The sequence below is a fragment of the Lontra canadensis genome, unplaced genomic scaffold, assembly GCF_010015895.1.
Source record: "Lontra canadensis isolate GAN:19392208 unplaced genomic scaffold, GSC_riverotter_1.0 scaffold107, whole genome shotgun sequence".
Taxonomy (NCBI): domain Eukaryota; kingdom Metazoa; phylum Chordata; class Mammalia; order Carnivora; family Mustelidae; genus Lontra; species Lontra canadensis.
Window position 1 is genome coordinate 5,172,820 of NW_022631101.1, and position 22,915 is coordinate 5,195,734.

Sequence of the window (22,915 nt, forward strand, 5' to 3'; positions counted from 1 at the left end):
GGTGCCAGGACGGTGTCCCAGACGACATGACATATAGACTGAGACTGGAAGGAGCCTAGGAGCTGAAGAGGCAGAGAGGGAGGAAAGGTTCTCCTGGGAGAAGGAACAGCATGTGCAAAGCGCCTGATGTGGAAAAGGCTTGGGGCAGGTGAGGAATGGGGAGAAAGAGGTTGCTGGCGCCTTGTGAGGGAAGGAGAGAGTGCCATGGGATGAGGTTGGTGGGTGGGCAGAGGAGGGGCTGGCAGCCAGGCACAGGCACTGGGGTTTGGCCTGAGAGCAGAGGGAGACTGCAGCCTCATTGGGATGGGGTAAGCCTCAAGGGCATGGTGGACGGAGGCACACTTTGAAGCAATGACATGTCCTACTGTAAGGGAAGGACATCCAAACCGGGCAGTGTACAGAAGTACTGGGCTTGAATTTCAGAAAGAAACTTGGAAGATACTGCACACGGGAGGTCCCACCCTCGGACCTTAGCTTCCCCTTCTTTCAAACTCAGTCTCAAAGCACAGACCACACCCTCCAAGTGGCATGCATCCATGCACACGCAGGCACACACACTTCCCAGGCACCCTGCCTCTAGCGGCACTGCCCCTGTCCCCCAGTTTGCTCCTCTGTCTGGCCATTCATTCAGCAGATGTGCACTGAGACTTCCTGGGTCCTGGGTCCTGACACGGGCCCCTGGCCACCCAGAGATCAATGACATGTGACCTTGCCTTCAGGAACTCAGGCTACGGGAAGAAAGAACACGAACAGATCCGATGCATGACCCAGCTGATGCTCTGACCCCTGCACATCCTTCCATGACCCACACAACCTCTGTCTCCTGTGGGAGGAGCCCCCAGCTTTCCCAGACAGCCGGGGTCTCTCTCTCTCTCCTCTCTGAGCTCCTGTCGTGGGGGCTCACTGAGGACCATGATCATTGGCGTTTGCTGTGTGCTCAGCATTGTCCTGGGTGCCTTAATGGAACTTTTAAAATCCTCATCAGGGTCCCGTCGTACAGATGAAGAAACTGAGGCCCAGAGGAAAGTCTCTTGTCTGAGGGTGCCCAGCCAGGAAGCGGTAGAGCCGGGATTTGAACCCAGGAAGCTTGGCCCTCCAGCGCTACACTACTCAGCTCCTCTGCAGCCGAGAGTCGGCAAAGACTCCCCCGTCTCGCATTCACTGCCACGTCTGCTTGCTTCCCGTTTCCAAGCCTCATTCTATCCAAGAACACACGTCACCAGCCCTGCGAAGTCTGCACGTGAGGGCTACTGGCACCGTTTTCCAGAAGCACACGGAAGAACCAAAGAGAGGCAAAGTCCAGGAACAGCAGCCACTGGCCGCTCAGGGAGCCCTGGGCTTGGCCCTGGCTTCCAGCACCTGTCTCAGAGCCCCAAGAAGCGGGCCCCATGCTGTTCCTCAGAGGAGAACACCTGGCGGGGCAGGAGGTGAAGTCAAGGTGGCTTGGCCCCACGCTCCACACCAGGTGGCAGGAAAGACCGTGGGTTCAGACTGGGGACTGGGGCAGGCCACTGACCTGGGAGACCATTCCTTCAACTGTCAGAGGGGGTCCTGACACCCTCCTGAAAGGCCGATCCTGCGGGGGGACCACTCTCACAGGGCCTGGCATGGTGTCAGGGTCCCCAAAGGCTCATTTTCCCTCTTTTGCCTCAACACATCCTGCCGACGGGCGGCATTCCGGCAGCTACGATTCATGCTCAGGGCAGGGGGTGTCCAGGGAGCTCTCTGGGGTCCCCAGAGTATGCCCTGGACAGTCTAGGCCCTGGAGAACTGTTTGTCCTTGACTGCCTCCTCGAGTGGTTAGCTCCCCTGCCCGACCCTCGCCCCCAGCCTGGCCCGGCCCTGCCCTGCCCGGTTACCTTTGATCTTCTCCCCCTTGCTCAGGGAGATCTCCCCCTCCGCTTGGGCCTGGTAGGACTTCACGGCCATGAAGGAGCGTCCAGGTACGGCTGAGTAGAGCTTCCTACGCCTCCCGCGGCTGCCCAGGGAGCCCCCAGGGCCCCCCGAGCCCCCCGTGCCCCCTGCCGGCCCTTCCCTGGGCGTCCCGCTGGAGCTGCATACACAGAGGGTGTGAGAGGCAGGGGAGAGTGGAGGGAGGGGGCACCTCTGGGAGAACAGGGGTCCGTGGGGTGGGGGGAGATGGAGCATCAGAGCGGGGAGGGGGTCTGAGTGGGCTTCCCAGTTCTGGCATCCTTAGGGGAAGAGGGCATTTGGGGGCTCCCTCTGCCGGCCCACTGCTGCCCCCCGCCCCCCCCGGCCCCCCCCCCCGGCCCCCTCCTCTGCCTCCTGGCTTCCGGCTCTGCCCCTCCCACGGCCCTGCATGCTGTGCCTGATTCAGCTTCCTGAAGTGGAGCTCTGACTGTGTCATCTCTCAGCTCCCTCACGAGCCTTCAGCGACTCCCAGCTTCCTCCTGGTGCAGGTCCAACTCCTCTGCCTGCCATGCCCAGCCCGCCATGATTTTTCGCTCTTCCATGTCCTCAGGACATACCGGCCAGCCACAGTCCCCCTTCTTCTCCTCTTGCCACCCTGGTTCTTTACCCCCGCAGAATGCCCCCTGCTTGTCCTCCCCTCTACCATGAGTGGCTCCTCTGCTCCGCCACCCCTCCTCTGGCCTCGTCTCTAAGCTCAGATACCCTTCCCCAAGTCCCTTGTCCATCCCACCCCATTTGGCTTTTTCTCACCTTGCCCTGTCTGTCTGTCTGTCCTCAGGGGCCGGAACCAACATTTCCATTGGGCTCCCAACCCCTGACCCCTGGCACCGAGCAGGTGCTCAGCTAAACTGGCACATTCCGGGACAGGTGCAAGACTGCGGCTTACGAGGCCCTCCCCTCCTCAGGGGGCAGGAGCAGGAGCAAGATCTGGAGGCCTGAGGGGGTGGACCACGGCCTGGGGTGGATGGGGCACCAGCCTGGGTGGGGGCAGTTGCGGCTCCGAGGATAGGATCTGGTTGGGACCAGGGCTGAGCTTTCCCCTACCTGGGCCGTCCACGGGGCTGCCTCTTGGCCTCTTCGGGGTGCCTCCCGCGGGATGGGGAGCGGGCCCGTGCGCCCCGGGGGCTGCTGGCACTTCGGAGGGTCCCACTGCTGAGCTTGGTGCTGGGGGCCGAGGGCTGCGACTGGCCCTGGGGCCCTGAAGTAGGGCCAGGGGCCCCAGAGGATGAGGTCCCCGGGGCAGCGAACACCATCCAGTCGGGCAGGGCCATGCTGGTATCACTGTTGGCCCGAAGCAGCGCTGGGGGCACCGTCAGCCCTGCGCCTGGGGGTCCCCGTCGCCGGGCTGCATACTTGGGGGACTCCTGGAAGGGCACTGAGAGGGCATAGCAGCAGGGGGCAGAAGGAGCAAGGGAGACAGGCAGGCGGAGGGGGTGTGCAGGCAAGGGAGGAGAGGCATGAGGGGAGAAAGACAGCTGTGAGAGAGAGTGGGGGGTGGGAATTGCACCCCTAATTACCCCTCATTACTATTCAGATAGTAGTCTCACTCACAGCCCACTGACTCCCCAGTCCCCCCATTCACCCCAGGTACCCATCGGATCTCCCCTCAGCCCCACCCACCCCTGCTCGCTCACCCACATCCTGTTCTCGATGGTTTCGGATCAACTCCCCCAGTTCAAAATTCCCAGCGATCACTGCCACCTGGAGGGAGGGGGCACAGGGAGGTGGGGTGGCCCAGGCAGCAGAGGGGGAGGGCGGGAAGCACGGTGAGGACCCCTGCCCCCCAAACCTTCACCCCAGCAACTGCACCCCCTTCTCTCCCAAACCACCAGCCTCTCCGCCAGCAGCCCTACCCTGCCTTCTTTGTACACCACCCCCTACCCCCGCCAGCCCTCACAGCCCCACACCTGGAAGGGGGTCTGTCCGTTGTTATTCTTCACATCCTTGTTGGCTCCTCGATAGAGGAGAATCCGAGCACAGGTCTCCTGTGGACGAAAGCGATGGTTGGTGGCAGAGAGTGAAACAAAAGGAAACCATGAAGGTCATAAGCAGACAGAGGCACTGGGCTGAGAACTTCAGGAACAACCTGATCTAAACCTGCCTGGCCCAGGACAGCGGCCACTTACCACACGTGGCTCAAGAGCCCTTTAAACGTGTCCGGTCCGAACTGAGCTGAGCTATACGTGTAAACTACACACCAGATTTCAAGAACTTAGTGTGAAAAAAAATTACACATCTCTAATAATTGTATCGCTTGCATATTGACAGGATAATATTTTTGGAAACCATGGGTTACTGAAATATGCTACAAAGATTAATGTCACCTGTCAACTTTTTTTTTTTAAATGCAGCTCCTGGGACACTTAAAGTTACACGCGCGACTCGTGTGACTGTCTATTGGATGGCGTTCATCAGAATCAGAGATTCTCGACCTCAGCGCTACTGACATTAGGGGCCTGATCCACCTTTGTTGTGGCCGCTGTCCTGTGCATGGTAGGACGCTTAGCGGCATCCCTGGGCTCTACCACTAGATGCCACTAGCACTCCCTTCTCTAGCTGTGAAAACGGAGAATGTCTGCACACAGGGCTAAATGTCCCCTGGGGCCAGGAGTGCTGAAGTCCAGAGCCACCAACCCAGGCTTCATGGAGGGCTTCCTGTGTCGCAGGTCAGGGGCATAGCACTTTAGAGGCGAAGCTCACTGTATTGCCCAACAGTTCCACGAGATGGAAATTGCTATCCCCATTTGAAAGAGGAGGAAGCTAAGGCATCACAAGGAGCCCCCGGTCATGCAGCGGGTGACTATCAGCGGTTGGATTTGAACGAAGATCTGTTGGGCTCCAGAGTCTTTCCTCTTATCATGCATTCTGCTAGACCCAGAAGGAAGGGGGTGGGCAGAGGGGGCCAGGGTTGAACAGTGGGAGTTAGGAATGCCATCCATGTCCAGATCGGTGCCTTCCTAATGTCAACCACGTCACTCCCTCTCGCAGTCTAGATAAATCCCAGTGGCCTCACCATGGCCCTAGAGACTCCAACTCCACCTGGTTTGCCTGCTCTCCTACCTCCAGCCTCATCAACTTCATCTTCTGCCATCTTTGTTCACTCCCCATACTCCAGCCACACTGGCCTCCTTCTTCCTCTGACAGGCATGCTCCTGCCCCAGGGCCTTTGCACCTGCTGCTCCCTCTGCTTGGAATTAATTGTCTGCCCCTAGATTTCCACATGGCTCATTTTCTCACTTCATTCAGGTTTCTGCTCAAATGCCATCTCTTCGGAGAGGGTGTCTTTGGCTACCTTGTCAAAATAGCTCCCTATCCTGTTCCCTGTTTTATTTTTATTTATACGATGCCCACTACATGCCAGGCATTCTTCTAAGCCAGTATTAGCTCATTTTCTTCATGACGCTATTTCCCTCAAATGACATTTCTCTTTCACTTGTCTCATTAGCATCTCTCCCCCACTACATCGTGAGTTTTACATAGGGGCGCCCAGCACTTGGAATAGTGCCTAGACCACAGGAGCTGTCCAATAAACTGTTACTGGAGTCTTCCACCATTTGTCTTGCCTGACCAAACCCAGCCTGGCCCCAGATCAACTCCCCTCTCCAGCTCCCCCGATGCAATTCAACCAGCATTCACAAAGCACCCCTCGGTCTCACTCTCTTCGTGTAACAAGCACGCCAAGGATGCTTGTATGGTCCCGTTCTACAGGACAGGCTCAGAGAGGGCAAATCTGTGCCCAAAGTCACACAGCCGGGGAGTGGAGGAGCTAGAACTCAAACGTGGCCTCTGAAGCCCAGGGCTCATCTATGTCTTATGGGCGTACAACGCCGGTTGCCTAAGTCGATCCCTGAACAGCAAAGTTAGCTCAGTTTTCTGGGTGTGTTTGTGAGGGTGTGAGAGTGTGTGTGTGCGTCCAAGTGTGTACATGCTGACCCCCGATTAGACTGTTAACTGCTGTTTGTGTGTTTTTGCGTGTCTGCCCGCCTCCACCATCGCCTTGCCCAGCCCAGGCCCAGAGCATCTCCTCCAGCCCAACCAGCAATGCACCCTATGCCTCGAGAACCTCAATTTACTGGTGTCCTAGCACTGATCTCACGGCACTGCAATCCCTTGTCTACACAGCTGCTTCTTCGCCAGGTGTGAATGCCCCCCCAGCTCCCCAGACAGGCACCATGCTGAGTCCGATTCATCGCCCATTGGTAGGTGCCCACGGAACATGCACGGGGATGGAGGAGGAGGACAAGGAGGAGGAAGGACATGGAGCCGAGTCACTCAGAATTCATTTGTTCGAGTCATTCATTCACTGAGTCATTCAGTCTATTGCAAAGAAAACACCTGTTGTATATTCTGAGGGGGGCTCTGTGTGGTCCTGGGGCAAATTCAAGGTAGCTGATTCATAATTCATCGGTCCGCTCACTTATTCAACATAGAGGCACTGAGGCCGAGTACGTCCTGCAGCCTCGGGGCTGAGTGAATGATCAAACAGCCCCCACCCTTGAGGAGCTCATGGCCTTCCGTAAACATGAACCTGACCTTCACCAGCAGGGGAGAGACGGCCATGTCAGGAGGCCAGTCGGGGAGAGTGAGGGAATTGGTCAGACCTAGCTCTGGCCCTGGGGAAGCTTAAGGTCTGAGAGAGCAAACGAGATAGGGAGAAGCACAAAACGAACTCTGTCTCAACATCTACTAGCTAAGCGAAACGCGAAGACGTCCATCCACTTGAGCCTTTGCTCCATAGGTGTTACTGACCCATTGCACTGAGAGAGGAGAAGCTCAAGGAGGCTCCTCTGACCAAGGGTAATTGCTCCCACACTCTAGTTCTTTATACTAAGTTTTCCCTGTTGAAATTAATGATACAGTTTCTGTGTCCTGATGAACAATGCTTCCTTCTGGGGATGAGCGCTCAACACACATGGTGGTTCCTCCCCTTCAATCAGCTGACATCATCCCCACGGCAGGGAAAGGACAGAGCCTGAGAGAGGGCTTGTCTGGGTGGTGGGCGGGGGGGCGGTCTGCCCACAGGCCATGCACCGAGGCCGTGGAGCTGGGGAATCAGGGGGCAAGAGAGACAGAAACACTGGGGAGGGGACATGACAGCACCGCGTTGGTTGGGTTTGACAAACACGGAGTTCTCCCTCGGCAGAGCAGACTGCTTGCTGCCACAAGGCAGCACGTGGCTACCTGCCACATTCCCAGCACTGCAAGTTCTGATGAGGCAGAAGGGGCTGGGGCTGTCTTGGAAGACTTCCTGGAGGAGGGGGAGAAGTGGTTGGCAGACCAGCACCAGCGTGCCAAGCCCCGCTCTGCGGAGTTCCTGAGGCACCCCTTCAAGGGCAGGAAGCCCTGGATAACAGGGAAGGAGACTGAGGGCCTGAATCACACAGGATCTCCTAGGGCTGGGGTCAGCAGGCTGAAAGTTACAACCGGCTGGTTCTGGTTCTGCTTGGTGAGGCCCCTGCTAGCTCTTTCCGGCTCACCTCCTCCCATGGCTCCTGAGGTGGGGGCCGTCCACCCACCCCTGAACTGCTACAACTTGCAATACACTCTTGCTCCCTTCCAGGATGTGGTTTGGCCTTTCCTCTGTCCCCTGCAGCGCCCTCCAAAAGGCACTGCACACAGCAGGTCCTCCTCGAGCAGCAGAATGGAGACACACAGGAAAGGGGACCTGGGGAGCAACTCTCCGGTCTGGGGACAGTCCTGATGTGCTCTCTCCCCTCTGGTTTGCTACCCAGGCTGTGCCCACAGCCTGGGACACCCTTTCTCCCCTTCTGATTCAGCTGACTCCTGCTCGTCCTAGCACTGGTACTGCATTTTCTGAGGGACCACTTCCACCCAGTCCCAAGGCCAAGCCCAGGATTCCGGCTCCCATGGGGACCTAGATCCCCTGGGACCTCCCTCCCACTGCCCTATACCCTAACGGGAAGTCCTGCCTGGCTGGGGGTGCTATCTGTCTGGCTCGCTACCTAGTCCTCAGCACGGGGAAGGTGCTCAGTAAATATCTGTTGAATGAATGAAGGCACAGACGAACGAACGAAACAGTGATGGAACCGGGGGCGCAGGGAGGCTGGGAGGCTGGGCGCAGGAGGAGGGCCCCAGGCAGGCACTGCCAGAGCAGACCTTATTGTAGAGGGCGCAGATGTGCAAGGCCGTGTTCCCCGAGGCGTTCTGGGCTCCAGGCTCAGCCCCGTAGAAGAGCAGGTGTTCCAGGTGCTGAGAATGACCCCGCTGGCAGGCCTGGGAGGACAGAGAACCCAGAAGGCCACATGAGAGTCTCCCAACCATGGCATCTATCTGTAGCCTGAGGCCAGCAAACCCTCCTTCTCCCTCTCTTTTCAGCCTCCGTTCCTGCCCAGGGGCCCAGACTATCAGCTTTCCGGGTCATTCCAAGACCCAGATGACTGGTCTGGCCCCGCAAGAGGCTCAAGAGATCATCGCCAGCCATCTCAGGGATCAAGATGTCCAGTGTCCCCCGTCCTTGCCTCCCCCATCTTTTTCTCCTTGGAGACCATGCTCGTCCTGCCCCCACGCTCTGTGAGGACCCCAGCATCTGGATCCCCAGCTCTTTGCACCAGGGTCTCTGATCCTTGCTCTGATCAGGGCCCAGGCACACCCCCTCCGCACACATCCCCCCCCCCAACCCCTCCTGGCCGAGTCTGGAGCACCTGGTGAATCTCCTGCCAGCCGTTCTCATCAGCTATGCCCAGCTGGGCCCTGTTGTAAAGGAGCAGCTCACAGCAGCGGGGGTCGCCCCCCACCATAGCCGTATGGAACAGAGGGGTCAGGCCTCGGCGGTCCTTGTAGTTGGGGGAGCCCCCAAGGTCCAGGAGTGCCTGAGGAGGGAGACAAGACAGAAGACTGTCCCACTAGTCCTGGCTCAACCTGAAGGGACCAATGGGGCAGGGAGTCTTGGGTGACCCACACTGGCCAAGGCTGTTTTGGGTTCTGCCACGATGCCCTTGTATGACCTTGAGGCTGGCTCTTCCCCCGCCCCGTGGCTGACTTTGAATGAGACATGGAAGGAGTCTGGTGCCTCAGCGCCTCATCCTAGAAGGACAGTTGGGGGACCATGGGAGTGAGTAGTCTGGACGCAGGAGGACCCCTGGCCAGGCAGGAGGCGTAGTTGGGACCAGCATCCCAAGAATGGGATGCAGAAGGAAATCTGGGGAAAGGGCAAGCTCGGACCAAGAGGAGTCGAACCAGCCTCGCTGAGGCCAGGGGGCTGTGGGACAGGGGGCATCCCGCTCCAGGAACAGCTCCGGGCACAGAGGCTGGCAGAGCTGAGCATCATTAGAGAAGTGTTGACAGCAGCCGCGCTGTCCACCAAGACGTTTGCAGGAAACAGCCTACAACCGCCCCGCCCATCCGACACGGCAGCCACATGTGGGCTCCGGGGTGCTCGAATCTGCCAGTGAGCCCGAGAAACAGAAGTGTTCGTCTTAGTTCACTTTAATTAATTTACATCTAAACAGCCCCATGTGGCCAGTGGCTACAGGACTGGACAGAGTCGGTCTGGAGGCCGGGTGGTGGTGAGAGCAGGATTGGTCTGGGGGGAAGGGAGCAGACTGGGGGTGCATCCAGAGGGCCTAAGCTGATCTCTGTGGCTGGGGTCTGACTGCATTTAGGGCCTTCAGAGCAGCTGGAAAAGGGAAGGGAAGGTCCATTCCGCTGGAGCATCTGTGAGCTGGGGTTTTATCAACAGCTACATATCTCTGGGGGCGGTCTATCCTGACCTGTGTACGAAGAGGGATCAAGTGCCATTGGGGTGAGGGGAGAGGAAGGGGATTTTAAAATAAGACCACGTAAGTGGAGATGCGGGTTCATCTACCTGGGAAAGTGCATTTTAGTCACAAAGCACAGGGAAGGGCTGCGTCTGCTTCTGAGAGAAGGGGAATGAGCCCCAGGCCGGAAGGGTAGGTGAGGGGCTGCATCCGGAGGTATGGGGGGCGGTGCCTGGGGAAGGTAGTTGGACAAGCTGTGTTTGCAGGGAATGTGTGTGAGCACACGGAGGAGTGTCTGCATCTGGGGGCCCAGCAGGTAGCTCACGGTGTACTTTAAGGAACAGAGGAGGGAGGGTCTACACTTCAGGGAGACAGAGGCAAGGCTGGGGGTGAGCTGGGTCAGAGGGAGCCAGAATGTCTGGGTAGCAGGAGAGTACAGGTATTAGGATCTCCCTGGGCTCTTCCAGGGGAAAGCTCCGTGTGACAGTGTCCCGCAGGGTGGGTGCACCCGGGGAGCAGCAGAGGGTCTCGGGGTCCCTTGGAGGAGTGAGCATGGGGGTTGCGTGTGTGTCAGGCTCTGGAAAGGGGCTTTGTATTTGGGACACGAAGAGAGACTATTTTTAACTAATCTAAAGAACTGAGGCTTGAGAGAGAACAAACGGGAAAGGGAGAGGAGTCTGAGGGAAGAGCAGAAGTGGCATCCCCACGGGGACGTGGGAGGGGACATCCAGGAGGCGAGATGAGAGGCAAAGGGGAGACCAGATGTTCTTGTGGGGTCAAGGGAGATGAAGGGGAGGAGGAGGGCGGGTCTGGGGCAACTTGCTGCAGTTCAACGTGTTAGGGGACCACTGCAGTCTGGGGGAGGGTCCCGGGGGTCTGGCACCTCACCGTAAGAGCGAGGCAATGACGGGCACACGCAGCTTTGTGCAGCGCTGTCATGCCATCCCGGGCTCGGAAGTCGATGTGGGCCCCTCCCAGGCACAGGGTTCGAATCACTTCCACGGAGCCTTCCGTCTGGGCAGCCAGAGTCAGGGGGGTCTCTAAGGGGCAGGAAAGGCCAGTCACATGCAGCCCTTATGCCTCATTCTGGGCTCCCCGCCAAACCTCTTCCAAAGCACCTGGTTCCCTCCCTACCTCCTGAATCCGAGTCGTGATAATTGGGGTCCAGCCCCTTGTCCAGCAGCCGCGCCACCTTGTCAGATGTCCCGAGCTGCACGTACTCCAGGAACTTCTTCAACCCCGTCTGAGTCATGGACAAGAGATAGAAGACAGGCCGGTCAGGGAGCAAGGGAAAAAAGCTAGGGTCCCAAGCAGAGCTGGCCAGTGGAAATACACAGCGAGCCGCATGGGGCATTGGAAAGTCTCTAGGAGCCACCTTTAAAAAAAAAAAGAAAAAAAAAAAAGAGGAAGGGGCACTGTTGATTGTACCGAAATTCATCTTAATGACCTATCTTTTTAACCTAATCTAGCCACACACTACCGCATCAACAGGTAATCCATAGGAAATGTATCAAGGAGAGAGTTTACTGGGGCACCTGGGTGGCTCAGTGGGTTAAAGCCTCTGCCTTCGGCTCAGGTCATCTCTGCTCAGCAGGGAGCCTGCTTCCTCCTCTCTCTCTCTCTCTCTGCCTGCCTCTCTGCCTACTTGTGATCTCTGTCTGTCAAATAAATAAATAAAATCTTTAAAAAAAAAAAAGGAGAGAGTTTACTCTTTGGGGGCACCGAGTCTTCAAAATCTGGTGGACATTTCACACGCACAGCAAGGCTCAGCTTGGACCTGCCGCACCGGAAGTACTTGGGAGCCATATGTGACCAGTGGCTCCCAGAGTGGCTGGTGCAGGTCTGGAGGGATGAATATTTGGGGGAGGACAGAGAAGAATGCATGGAGGGGTCAGGGTGGGGCATGAGGAGGGGACACAGGCTTTTTTCCCAAGTGTCAGGAAGACTTCTCTTCACCTCTGGCTAAAGCAGCCCCCTGGTTTCCTCCCAGGTCTTAGGGGACCAGGGGAGACACAAGAGACATATATATGGTCAGAGGCCTGGAGGGCAACATGGCTCGATGTGGCCGGGGGTGGGAGACATCCTGGGAGAGTTTAGGCTATGGGACTGGGGGAACTGTGGAGTGTCTCAGAAACAGCCCTGAGGCAGAGGGACACTGTGTGTCAGAGTTCAGGCCAAGTGGGGGGGAAGCAGGGGCTCTGTGTGGATATGGGAGACCCAGAGATGAGATGGGAGAGTCCAAGGAAGAAGAAAGTAGGAGGAAGGGGGAAATAGGGGGGCGTGGGCAGAGCAATGAGAGGCAGAGAGGGGAACGAAGAAGGGCTATGATGGAGAAAAAGTGGTGGCATTTGGGGCTGTCCCAAATGCAACACAGCATCTCGAGCTAGTGGGGGAGACTGGCAGAGGAACAGAAGGGGCTGGGGAGTGTGGAAGGCTGTGGGGAAGAGGTGGGAGAGAAAATGGGAAAGTGGGGGGGTCCCAGTCTTTGTGGGGGATGTTGGTGGGTAAGCTCCAGGAGGGTTCTCTCACCTTCGTGTGCAATTTGGCCAGCTGCTTCTCATCCAGGTTGGTCTGCTTGTAAACCCGGGTCTTGTATCGGAACTGTGGCCAGGGGGGTATAAGGGGAGAGACACAGAGACTTGGAATCAGGGGCTTGGGGAGGAGGCTGGACTCCTTTTGAGCTGGGGGGAGGAGGGCTGGTCATCTCAGGGTCAAGGTGGAAACGACCCTGGAGCCTGGGCTGGGCAGGCAGAGGAGTGCAGGGCTGCTGTGAAGTATGTGGACTGCAACCCCTGACTTGGAGGAGTGGGAGTCTGGACCCCGCACAGAATGTTCTAGAACACCTACGTAATTGTGAATCCTTTCCCACTTTGAAAGGCGAGGAGAAGCTTGGGGCAGGGAAGTGACTTGCCCAAGGCCACTCTGTTGGTCAGAGACAGAACAGGTTGTCCTTTGAACTCAGGCCTCTCTGACTCTACCGCTGAGGAGGAGATCTGGAAGAGCCCCCGGGGTTTCCCTTGCAAGGGCATGACGGGGAAAACAACGGGGCCTGCCTTCTCTCCTCTGTGACCAAGCTGGTCAGGCTGTGGGCCTCACCTCCAGGTAGGGCACCCCCTTCTCAAAAGACTGAGGGTACTCCCGGAGCAGCCGCTCCTCCTCCAGGAAGTTGGCATCGCGGCCTGAGGTGGCCGGCTGGAACAGACCGTAGTTAAGCACGTCCTGCAGGCTCTCGCTCAGGGCGCAGAGCACCTGCTGCTTGGCTGTCCAGATGGTGGCATCAGGGTTGAAGCGCAGACATTTCTGGTTGGGGAGGTGACAGGGAGGAACCTGAGCTGGTTTGGAGAGGGGGTGGGGTGATTCTGGGGACAGGACCGGGACCCTGGGTTGGGGGGAAGCTTGTGGGGGTCTGGAGAGGGGGCCCAAGTGGGAGGACACCCCGCACCAGAAGCCTCCTCCTGTGGGTTGGGGTCCCTGGTCCCTGCTGCCCAGCGGGCAGTTGGTAGGTCACTCACTGTCTGGTGCAGGTCCGGGATGCCAATCCTGAAGACCATCATGCTGAAGTGGGCGTCGTCTGGGACAGACATGGAGCGGCCCTGGAGGCCTCGGGTGGAGGCCAGACTACCAGGTGCTCCGCTGCCCTGGCCCCGGGTCCCCCGGGGGCCTCTGCTGGGCCCGTCTGGGGAGCTGTCGGACTCTGAGCCCCCCTCGGGACACTCGCTGGCACTGTGGCGTTCCTCGTCCTCGCTTGACGCGGGGCTGTGGGTCATCGTGGGGCCACGGGGCGACAGGGGACAGCAGCATCACAGGCGGCTGCCAGGGGGCCAAGGGCGGCTGTCAGATGCAAAGCCCGGGACTCTTCCGAGGCCACAGGCAAGTGGTGGACAAGCCGTCTAGGGCCGCTACCCCACGTGCCCCATGCAGCCAGGAAGGAGGCTGGACACACCCCCAGATACTCCTGCCATCTCTGCTCACACACGCCCATTCCTGCCATGCTTCCAACGCGTCTCCTTCCCTGCCCTTGGCCCTGCTCGCAGCCCCCCACCCCTCCTGCGCCCCACTTTGCCGCTGACCCAGCATGGCAGTGTCCCAGAAACCGCAGAATCACCGCGGGAGCTACTGGCCCACTTTGGCAGGCCACGGAAAATGCAGCTAAAATTAGCTGAGGACAGACAGGTGGACGACCCACCGGCATCCTGGCCTCCTGGCCCCACCCAGCCTGGCCCCTCACCCGGGTCCCTCCCGTCAGCCTCTGGAGATAGCTGGTGGTGGGAGGCTGGGATGTAGTATTGGGGAGACAGAGGCACCGTGAGCCTGGGGTGGCAGAAGTGGGAGGCCGCGTGGTGCCCGGGAGTGGTGCCCGAGAACGGGTGGAACTGGTGACTTCACTGAAGTGTGGCTGACAACGTGTGCAGAGGACTGCTGGGAATCAGTGTCCCACGGGAGCAGGGACACTCAGATGCGGGTGTCATGGGGCAGAGGATCACACATGGGGCATGCCTCAGGGAACCACAAGACGTGGCCTCTGCAGGCTGTCCGGGGCATCCTGAGAGGGGTGCGGGTGGGTGGGGAGACCGGCCTGGGAGGGCCGGCTGGTGCTGGTAGTACAGTGGCCTGGGTCAGTGTGGGGTGGCTGTGGATAACCTGCGGGCGCATCTGGGCACTGACACTACAGGACAAGGCGATTGGCAGTGCCTGGTACTGGTGGATCCACTCGGAGGGAGCCTGGGGGGCTGGGAGGGTGGCTAAGAAGTGTGGTGATGGTCTGGGGGACTGAGGTGGGAGGTCATCTCCAGATCCCCACTATTCTCTCCTGCGGTGGCCTTGTAAGCCTAGGTCCCAAATGGGGTCCACCTCCCTCTTCTTCTCCCAGTCTCCCACCCCAGCACCGGAAACCAGAATGTCTGGGTCTGGCCCCCCCCCCCCCACACCAGGCCCAGCTCCTGCACCGTTGCCATGGAGATGGGAAGCAGTGGAGGGTACTGCTGACTTTGGGGGAGTGGGGATGGGCTGGGGGGGGTTGGGGGAGGGAAGACAAAATGAGTGTGCGAAGAGGACAGTTCCAAGAGCTGTGGGTGAGCGAGCAGCTTAATCGCGAGCTGGCCAACCCCTCCCCCATGAGCGGCCAGGCTGCGAAGCCCCCCCCCCACCCCCCAGGCACCCAGCAGAGCGGCCTCACCTTGCCCTTGCGGAGGCCCCCCAGCCTCCAACCCGCCGGATTCCACATCCCACCTCCGGACCCGGAGCCCGCTGCCACTCCCCCTCGGCTGACCCTGGCTGACCCCAGCCCCAAGCGGGCACTAATGGGGTGGCCTGGGGGATGAAAGCAAAGCTGGCCCGGGCTCCCCCGCGCGTGCGGCTGCCCCCAACCCCCCAGACCAGCTCCGGCCCCTCCCCCTCAGGCCCGAGGGAGGGAGCGGGCACACTCCGCCGGGGCGGCATGAATCAAACGCTCCGCGGCTAAGAATAGCTGGCACGCAGCTGGTACTGAGACGGGCTGAGGAATCGGCGGGGGGGGGGGGGGAGAAGGGGAGAGAGGGGGTGCCCTGGGAGGCTGCGGGGGGATAGGGGGCAGCTGGTGTGGCCGAGAGCGGGGCCGGGAGAATGAATGGAGGCGGAGAGAGGCGGGGAAAGGCGGGGAGAAGAGCCGGGGCTGGGGCCGAGAAACTGGTGGGGGAGAGCCACGGGCCGGGGAGAGGGGGCGGGGGCACCCGGGAGCGGGACTCGGAGGCGGGAGCCGAGGGGGCGCGCCGGCCGGTGGAAGGGAGAGGAGACGGTGGGGATGAGGGGAGCTTGTGAAGGGGGTGGGAGGGGATTGGAGGAGCCTAGGAGGAGAAGCCAGAGCTAGAGGGGGTCGAAGGGGGCGGAGGAGGCCAAGGCCCAGACCCCCGACGGAGGGGCAGAGAACCAGGGTGACCTGGGGGAGGGGCCTCGCGCGGTGGGGCTGCAGAAGGGGTCTGTGGGCACTGGAAAGCCGGGGTGGGTGAGGCGGGGGAGTGGCCAGGCAGGGCCAGGAGGTGGGTACAGCGAAAGAGCCTTTGGCCTGGGAGCGCGGGGAAGCGGGTTCGGGCTGGGGGCCTTACTGGCGGGGGATGGGGGGCTCATCCTCGCCTCAAGTCGGCTATATGGGACGGGGCACGGGGGACTGGGGCGTAACCCAATTTGGCGTCGCCGGGGCAACGCTCCCCTCCTCACCCCCACCCCCCACCGCACACCCGGGCCCGGAGCCCGGCGAGCGGCCAAGGACGTCCGGGGCGCCCCCGCCCCCTCCCGCGGCCCCGGCCCCGCAGCTCCCCCAAACCCCCGGGTTTTCGGCCCCCTTACCTGCCTGGCGGGGCTGCTGAGTCCCGGTCGGCGGCGCCCGCGGCCCCTCCCCCCTCCCCCCACCCCCCACCCCCCCGGAGACGGGGGACCCTCAGGCCATGCCCCACCGCCCCGGAGGGCGAGCGGGCCGGGGAGGGGGCGGGCGGGGGCCGGGGGGGAGGGCGGGGGGGCCGAGGACCTCACCCCCCCCGCGGGCCGGGCCTGGCCATCCGCAGAGCGCCCCCCCTTCTGCCGCGGCCGCCGCGCCCCTCCGGGCTAGCCCGCCCCCGGCTCGGTCCGGCCGGCTCCGGGCGCGGCGTCTCCGCCTGCTCTTCCTCCTCCTCTTCCTCAGGCCGCCGCCGCCGCCGCCGCCCGCTCCGCGCCTCCTCTGCCTCCCTTCTCGCTCTCTAGCTCTCACTGTCTCTCCCTCGCCCTGTCTCTCTCTCCCTCCCTCCCTCTCTCCCTCCCTCCCCTCCCTCCGCCCTCTCCCCTCCCTCCAGAGCCAGCGGAGGAGACATCGCCCCTCCCCGCGCCCCCAAACCTCGCCCATCCCCCCCCACGCCGGCTCCACCCCCTCCCCCTGCCCTCCCCCACCACGCCCCATCGCCACCAGATAACACAACCCGGCTCTTCCCCTGCTTGCCCCTCTACCCGGACCATGGGGCCCCGCCCCCCTAAGGGTACCGATCCACAGACACACACACACACACACACACACACACACACACACACACACACACACCCAGGACCGCCCCTTCCCACAGCGCTTCCCAACCCGGCTTACACACAGTAGGGCGCAATAAATATTTGTCGCTAGACTCTAAGCCTCCAAATTGGATTGTGAGAGCTATAGATTCCCGTCGCCACAAACACACACACACACACCCCTTCCCCCAAGGCACAGGTGCTTAGAGTCACTAGCTGGCCCTGCACGGTCGCACGTTCCCCCACATACACTCTCCTGGGCATGCATGACCTAACATACCTGAGTGTACATCACCACAAACACACCCAGCTACAACATGCACATATCACACCCGCGTGCCAGAGCACACGCGCCGCACAGCACTCTCCCCCCGCCCCACCCCCGCAGGGGCGCGCAGGATGCTCTGATCTCCCGCTCAGGGCAATCCAGAAATGGACACTCGCAATTGTGAGGGGTAGTGTGCATGCGGTCCCATCTCACCCCCCCACCATCCATCACACAGGTGTGCACGTGCCCATTCAGATGCACAGCCCTGTGCCGTAGCTCCCCTCCCTAGCTGACATTTCCTGAGCACTTCGCGTGTGCCAGGTTCTGTTCCTGGCTGACTCGTCAACTTCTCGCACCGGTCCTATGGACTATGGGACTTTCACCATCCCCATTTTCCAGAGGGGGAAACTGGGGCACAGAGAAGCTAAGTAACTTGGTGCCCAAGGTCACCTAGCTCCGAAGAGGTGGCACCAAGGAGCAGGGATGGGCAGCCAGCTCAGTCTTTACACCCCTGCCGTTCGCGGCTAGGCACAACATCAGGGCATGTCCTCCTTCATTGTACACAGACGCTTCCAAGGTCCCCTCACAGCTCAGGTCTCTGGTGCCCGGGACATCTCCGAGAGACAGGACAGGTCCCAAAGGGCAATGGTAAGAGTGTCCCCAGAGCCCAGGCTCCTATCCTTCCAGCTCCACCAGCGCCTCCAGAGCAGCCAGCTGGAGCACGGGCACCTGCACAGGGCAGTTCGGAGACACCTCTGGCCGCGTCTCCAGCTGCGGGCTCCAGGGTACCAGGGATGAGCCAGCCCTGCCCCAGGAGGCCCCGCTCCGCATGCATACACCAGCCCAGGTGGCGAGCATCTGGGCCCAGGGAGAGAACAGCTGCCCACACTGGCACCAGCAGCGAGAGAGGCTGTGCGCCCCTCTACAGTTTACGAGGACTTTCCTAGCCTGTGCATTCTCTCTCGAGGGCTCTAGCTGCTAGCGAGGGGTCCCCAGGCCCCTAAGAGGCACCCAAAAGGCTCAAGGGGTGAGCAGCCTGCCCTCATGCCACACTGCCTTCTGCTTTCTTGGAAAAGGGAAGGCTGGAGGAGTGGATTTCCAAGCTCCCTCCTGGGGCTCCCAGCAGCTGAGGGCCCATGCCCTGCCCTTGCTTAGAGCCAAAAGCCTTGGCTAGTTGTTGCCACGCTGGTGACCTCCAGCAGGCTGCGTCGTCCCCTTCTCTGAGCCTCAGTTTCTTCCCTTGAAGAGTGAGCCCTGCAGTCCCAGGCTGCTGAGCTCCATGGCGGCTGGCACAACCAGCCAGGCCCCAGCTGGGAAAGCCCTGCATGACTCACGGGTCTGGCAGAGAGTGGGCCTGGCGTGGCCTCCTGCTTCCCTTATGTCCGCAGCTTCTCTCTCATTGCCCTCACCACCTCCACCCTGGTGACCACCAGCCCCTCCCCAGCATGCCCCTGTGCCCCTGCCCCAGGGAACTTGGGATGCCACCTAAACACAGGGGTCCAGCCTTCAGCCTTTGGCTGAGCTGTTACCCTACCAGGAATGGCTATTTCTTTCCTCATGGAGCAGACTGATTGAGCACCTACTGTGTGTTAGGTTGGCCTTGTCCTCGCTCTGGGGATGCCTGCCTTGGTTGGCAGGAGTCTGACAACAAACGAGGAAATGAACAAGCAAGACAATCCAGTCTTGATTAGACCAACAAGATAAAATGGGCTGTTAAGTTGTAGAAGCGCAGCTTCCTTGGATATGATCGAGAAGGCCTCACTGAGCTGAGACCTTCATAATGAGAAGGAGCTGTGGGAAGAGGATCTAGAAGGAGCAAAAGGCTAGTGCAAAAGCTTGAGGTAGGAAGGAGCTTGGCATTCAGGAAACAGTGGAGAGGCGGTGTGGCTGGAGCCTGGGGGGCAAGGGGAGGGGCGGGTGATGAGCTTGCCAAGGTGCCAAGGGCCCATCCTTCCCAGCTTCCCACTGGGCAGTCCAGGCCCCTGCTGAGGACAGGATTTGGCTTCCCTCCTGCATATGATGGGAAGCTGGGGGAGCAGGGGAGTGGGGAGTGACGTGATCTGATTTAAGGTTTGGAAGCATTGCTCTGGCTGCGGCAAGCAGTGTGGATTGGAGGGGCTAGGGAGAAAGGAAGGAGAGAGCCAGGAGGTGGTGACTGCAGTGGTCCAGGCGGGAGGCGAGGCACCGCTGAATGCTCAGAGCTCCACACAGCGAGCCCGCCCTGCGTCTGTCTACTCCACCTCCTGGAGCAAGCTTCCTTGACCACCACCCACCCACCCTTCCACGCTCCCTTTTGCCCTACTGTCTGCCTGTAGGTGAGGGCTGGAGTTCCCAGCATTGCCCCACCCAGGGCCTGGGCCTGCCGGAGGCTTCCAGGAGAGTACAGCCAATGAATCCCAGAACCCCACCTTCTACAGTTGCCCGCACAGTGACATGCATACTCTCCTTATGTGTCCCCACAGACAGGCACACACACTCATTTTCATCTTGGGGCAAGGGCTTGAGGCCAGGATGGGAGATCTGGGGGCAGGAGGCGCCCTAGAGCCTGTGAATCCTGGGAAAGCCTCCTCCAGCAGGGTGCGTGGGCGATGGTGGTCACAGGGTAATAAAAACCTTATGGAGACCCTGCAGTCTCCCTGCTCTGGAAGAGTGGCCAGGAGGAGGAGTAGGGAGCAGGGCCAAGCCCCAAGAACTCCCTGAGGGTGTTCCTGGGCACAGGTCACGTCCCCAGGATCCTTTGGAGAGCCAGCTCCATCCTCTTCGGGCCATCTGAGCTTTTGGCCATGGTGGAAGGAAAGGGCAGGGCGGAAGTGAGCTCTGGAAAGTGGGAAGAGGGGGGTATGTGGGGAGACCCAAGGCGGGATCCAGGCTTTGGAACGTTGGAGGTTTCCGGCCACAGAGGCAGGGCCTCAAGGGAGCCAAGAGAGGCGGGGAGAGACACACACACAGAGGAGCAGAGACCAACGGACGAACAGACTGGTGGACAGAGACAAGAGCTGGGAGGAAAGGGACCGGAGAGAAGCTGGGAGAGGCAGAAACCAGGGACTAGTAATTTGCACGCACTCCCCAGCGCCCAGAGACATCCGTCTGTAGCCTTGGGAGCTGCAGAGCTCAGCCTGATGCAGGCAGCCTGGCTGCTTGGGGCCCTGGTGGTCCCTCAGCTCCTGGGCTTTAGCCATGGGGCTCGAGGAGCGGACAGGGAGTGGGAGGGGGTCTGGGGAGGCGCCCAAGAGGAGGAGCGGGAAAGGGAAGCCCTGATGCTGAAGGTGAGCTGCTTGGGACTTTGATGGGGAACTGTAGGTGTTGGAGGGAGGGTATTACAGGGTTAGGGAAATAGGCGAGGGAGAGTGAGTGATGGGGCAGGCTCAAAGGATGGGGATGATGGATTCTGACAAGGGACTCAGGGGCAAGGCTCACTGCTGGAAAGGGGTGGTTGGAGCGTGTGGGGCGTCTGAACGCAGCTGGGCTGGCCCTAACCATCCATCCCCCGCCTCAGCATTTGCAGGAGGCCCTGGGACTGCCCGCTGGGAGGGGGGACGAAAACCCTGAGGGAACCCCTGAAGACAAAGAGACCTGGAGGACCGAGGAGTACGGTCAGGGGGAGGAAGAGGAGGAAACAACGCCAACGCCCTCCTCTAGCCCTAGCCCCTCTCCCACCCCTGAGGACACCGTCACTTATATCCGTGAGTAATCATTAACTCCGCCCTGCCCCCAGGCCTCTGTGGTCCTTTTCTCAAAAAACGAACATTCCTTTCCCTGCCGCGGACCTTTCAATGGCCCACCGCCCAGCCCCCCACCCCTCACGTCCCTGGGAGCTCCGCGTCCCTGGTCTTGCACTCCCAAGAGCCCCTACCTTCCAGAAATCCCGAGTGCCGCCCACCGCAACTCTACCCCCAGAAGCCCTAGCTGCCCCCCAGGCCCTTTGGTCCTCCAGCTCCGCTTCCCAGGTCCCGTCCAGCGTGCTCCTTGTCTGCCCGCAGTGGGCCGCCTGGCCGGCCTGGACGCGGGCCTGCACCAGCTGCACGTCCGTCTGCACGCGTTGGACACCCGCGTGGTCGAGTTGACTCGGGGGCTGCGGCAGCTGCGGGAGGCGGCAAGCGACACCCGCGACGCCGTGGAAGCCCTGCAGGAGACGCAGAGGCGCGCCGAGCGCGAGCATGGCCGCTTAGAGGGTGAGTCCGCGCCGCGCGGGGCAGGGAAAGTGGGACGATCCGGGTCAAGTGGAGGACCGGTGGAAGGAGGGGGCCCAGAAACATCTGAAGAGACGTGAGGACCCAGGGTGTTAGGGGAGAGCGGCTTCCTAGAGATGTGCACGGTGTTGGCTTATGGAGAGCTTAGAGTAGCCGGGAGGGTGAATGCGGAGAGCCGGCGCGCGGAGGGGGAGGCCCGCTCCTACAGCGCTGTGGAGCGTACCCGACTCGGGCCGCGCCACGCCCCCTACAGTCCGGTTCCAGCCGTCTGGCCCCGCCCCCAGTGGTCCCAACTCTCCGCCTCCTTACTCCGGGTGGCTCCGACCCCGCCTCCTCCCAGCCCCGCCCCGGAGGCTCCGACCCCGCCTTCCCCCCCCGCCCCCGGACCCCCTGACCCCGCCCCTCCTCGCCTCCAGGCTGCTTGAAGGGGCTGCGCCTTGGCCACAAGTGCTTCCTGCTATCGCGCGACTTCGAGGCGCAGGCGGCGGCGCAGGCGCGGTGCGTGGCACGGGGCGGGAGCCTGGCACAGCCCGCAGACCGCCAGCAGATGGAGGCGCTCACTCGTTACTTGCGCGGGGCCCTCGCTCCCTACAACTGGCCCGTGTGGCTGGGCGTGCACGACCGGCGCTCCGAGGGACTATATCTCTTCGAGAACGGCCAGCGCGTGTCCTTCTTCGCTTGGCACCGCGCGCCCCGTCCGGAGCCCGGAGCCGGTCCTAGCCCCGCGCCGCACCCGCTCAGCCCCAACCAGCCCAACGGCGGCACGCTCGAGAACTGCGTGGCGCAAGCCTCGGATGACGGCTCCTGGTGGGACCACGACTGCGAACGCCGCCTCTACTACGTCTGCGAGTACCCCTTCTAGCGGGGCCTGTCCTCGCGTCTCCAGCCCATCCCACCACTCGCCCTTTGGCTGGGCGGTTCATCCTGCGAGTACGCCCTTCCCACCTTTTCTCCCTACCTACGGATGGAAGCGTGTTCCCCCTGGCTGGGCGATCCCAAGGGGTCTTCTGTGGAGCCGAGAGCCCTTCCTCGCCTGTGTCTTTCTTGGGAGCGGCGGGCACCAGGCTGTTACACGCCAATAAAGCCTTGTGGAATCAGACTTGAGCGGGCGGTGGAGGCACTTTTGGTCTTATCCCGTCACCGGGCAAGCCTGGAAGGGCAAGACCCTGGCCTTTGGATGCCTGTCCTGTTCCGCGTTTACAGGTATCGTTTGAACCCCAGAATCAGAGTGATGGAGAACACATGTACAAATGTACACACATCATCTGCTCCTGCACATAGATGCCTGGAGTGCACGTGTGCACGTGCTGCTGACGTGTCTACTCCTGTTGTGTCCCACTCATGGCCTTTGGGACACAGGGTCTGTCAGTCATTGTCCAGGCCTTTGCCTTGGTCCTGGTCAAAGAGATCTGGGAAATACAAAGGAGCTAAAGGTTCTGACAAGTCCTGCAGGAAATAGCCCCTTTAATTTTGTTTAGTTGGTGTATCTCACACTCTTGCCACCAGATGGTTCCTCTGCATCATGTAATGTTGGGCCCTGCCCCACTCCCTTCCCCTACCCCCAGGGGCATGTGTTGAGAAGCAAGCTTAACCTGTACATCCTGGAAACTTAGGCTCCCTCCCAGTGTTTCCTTCTCTACTCCCTGCCTGTGAGGCCATAAGCCAGTCCCTCCTCTGTGAGCCTCAGTTTCCTCACCTGAACATGGGAATAATCATCCCACCTTGTATTAGCTCTTGGAAAGTTCTGGGGAGCCCAGGAAAGTGAGCATTTTGAAGATGGTTGAATGTGAGTCACATGCTAC

At 60.7% G+C, this 22,915-nt stretch overlaps 2 protein-coding genes across 2 annotated transcripts in view; one reads left to right on the forward strand and one right to left on the reverse strand.

The window, feature by feature from the left end:
• The window catches only part of SHANK1 (SH3 and multiple ankyrin repeat domains 1), a 41,094-nt gene extending 27,634 nt beyond the window's left edge, over positions 1–13,460 (reverse strand). The window contains 11 exon segments of the mRNA XM_032839351.1: positions 1,860–2,053; positions 2,977–3,307; positions 3,567–3,633; positions 3,840–3,917; positions 8,050–8,166; positions 8,595–8,762; positions 10,539–10,690; positions 10,785–10,893; positions 12,180–12,251; positions 12,747–12,950; positions 13,163–13,460. Coding sequence (XP_032695242.1) covers positions 1,860–2,053; positions 2,977–3,307; positions 3,567–3,633; positions 3,840–3,917; positions 8,050–8,166; positions 8,595–8,762; positions 10,539–10,690; positions 10,785–10,893; positions 12,180–12,251; positions 12,747–12,950; positions 13,163–13,417 — 1,747 coding nt within the window. The 5' untranslated portion in view covers positions 13,418–13,460.
• Positions 13,461–19,722: 6,262 nt separating this feature from the next.
• On the forward strand, positions 19,723–22,217 carry CLEC11A (C-type lectin domain containing 11A). The gene is made up of 4 exons (XM_032839347.1): positions 19,723–20,189; positions 20,420–20,606; positions 20,904–21,095; positions 21,530–22,217. Exons 1-4 carry the CDS (start codon positions 19,764–19,766, stop codon positions 21,973–21,975), a joined length of 1,251 nt encoding a protein of 416 aa, XP_032695238.1. The 5' UTR covers positions 19,723–19,763; the 3' UTR covers positions 21,976–22,217.
• Positions 22,218–22,915: the final 698 nt, after the last annotated feature.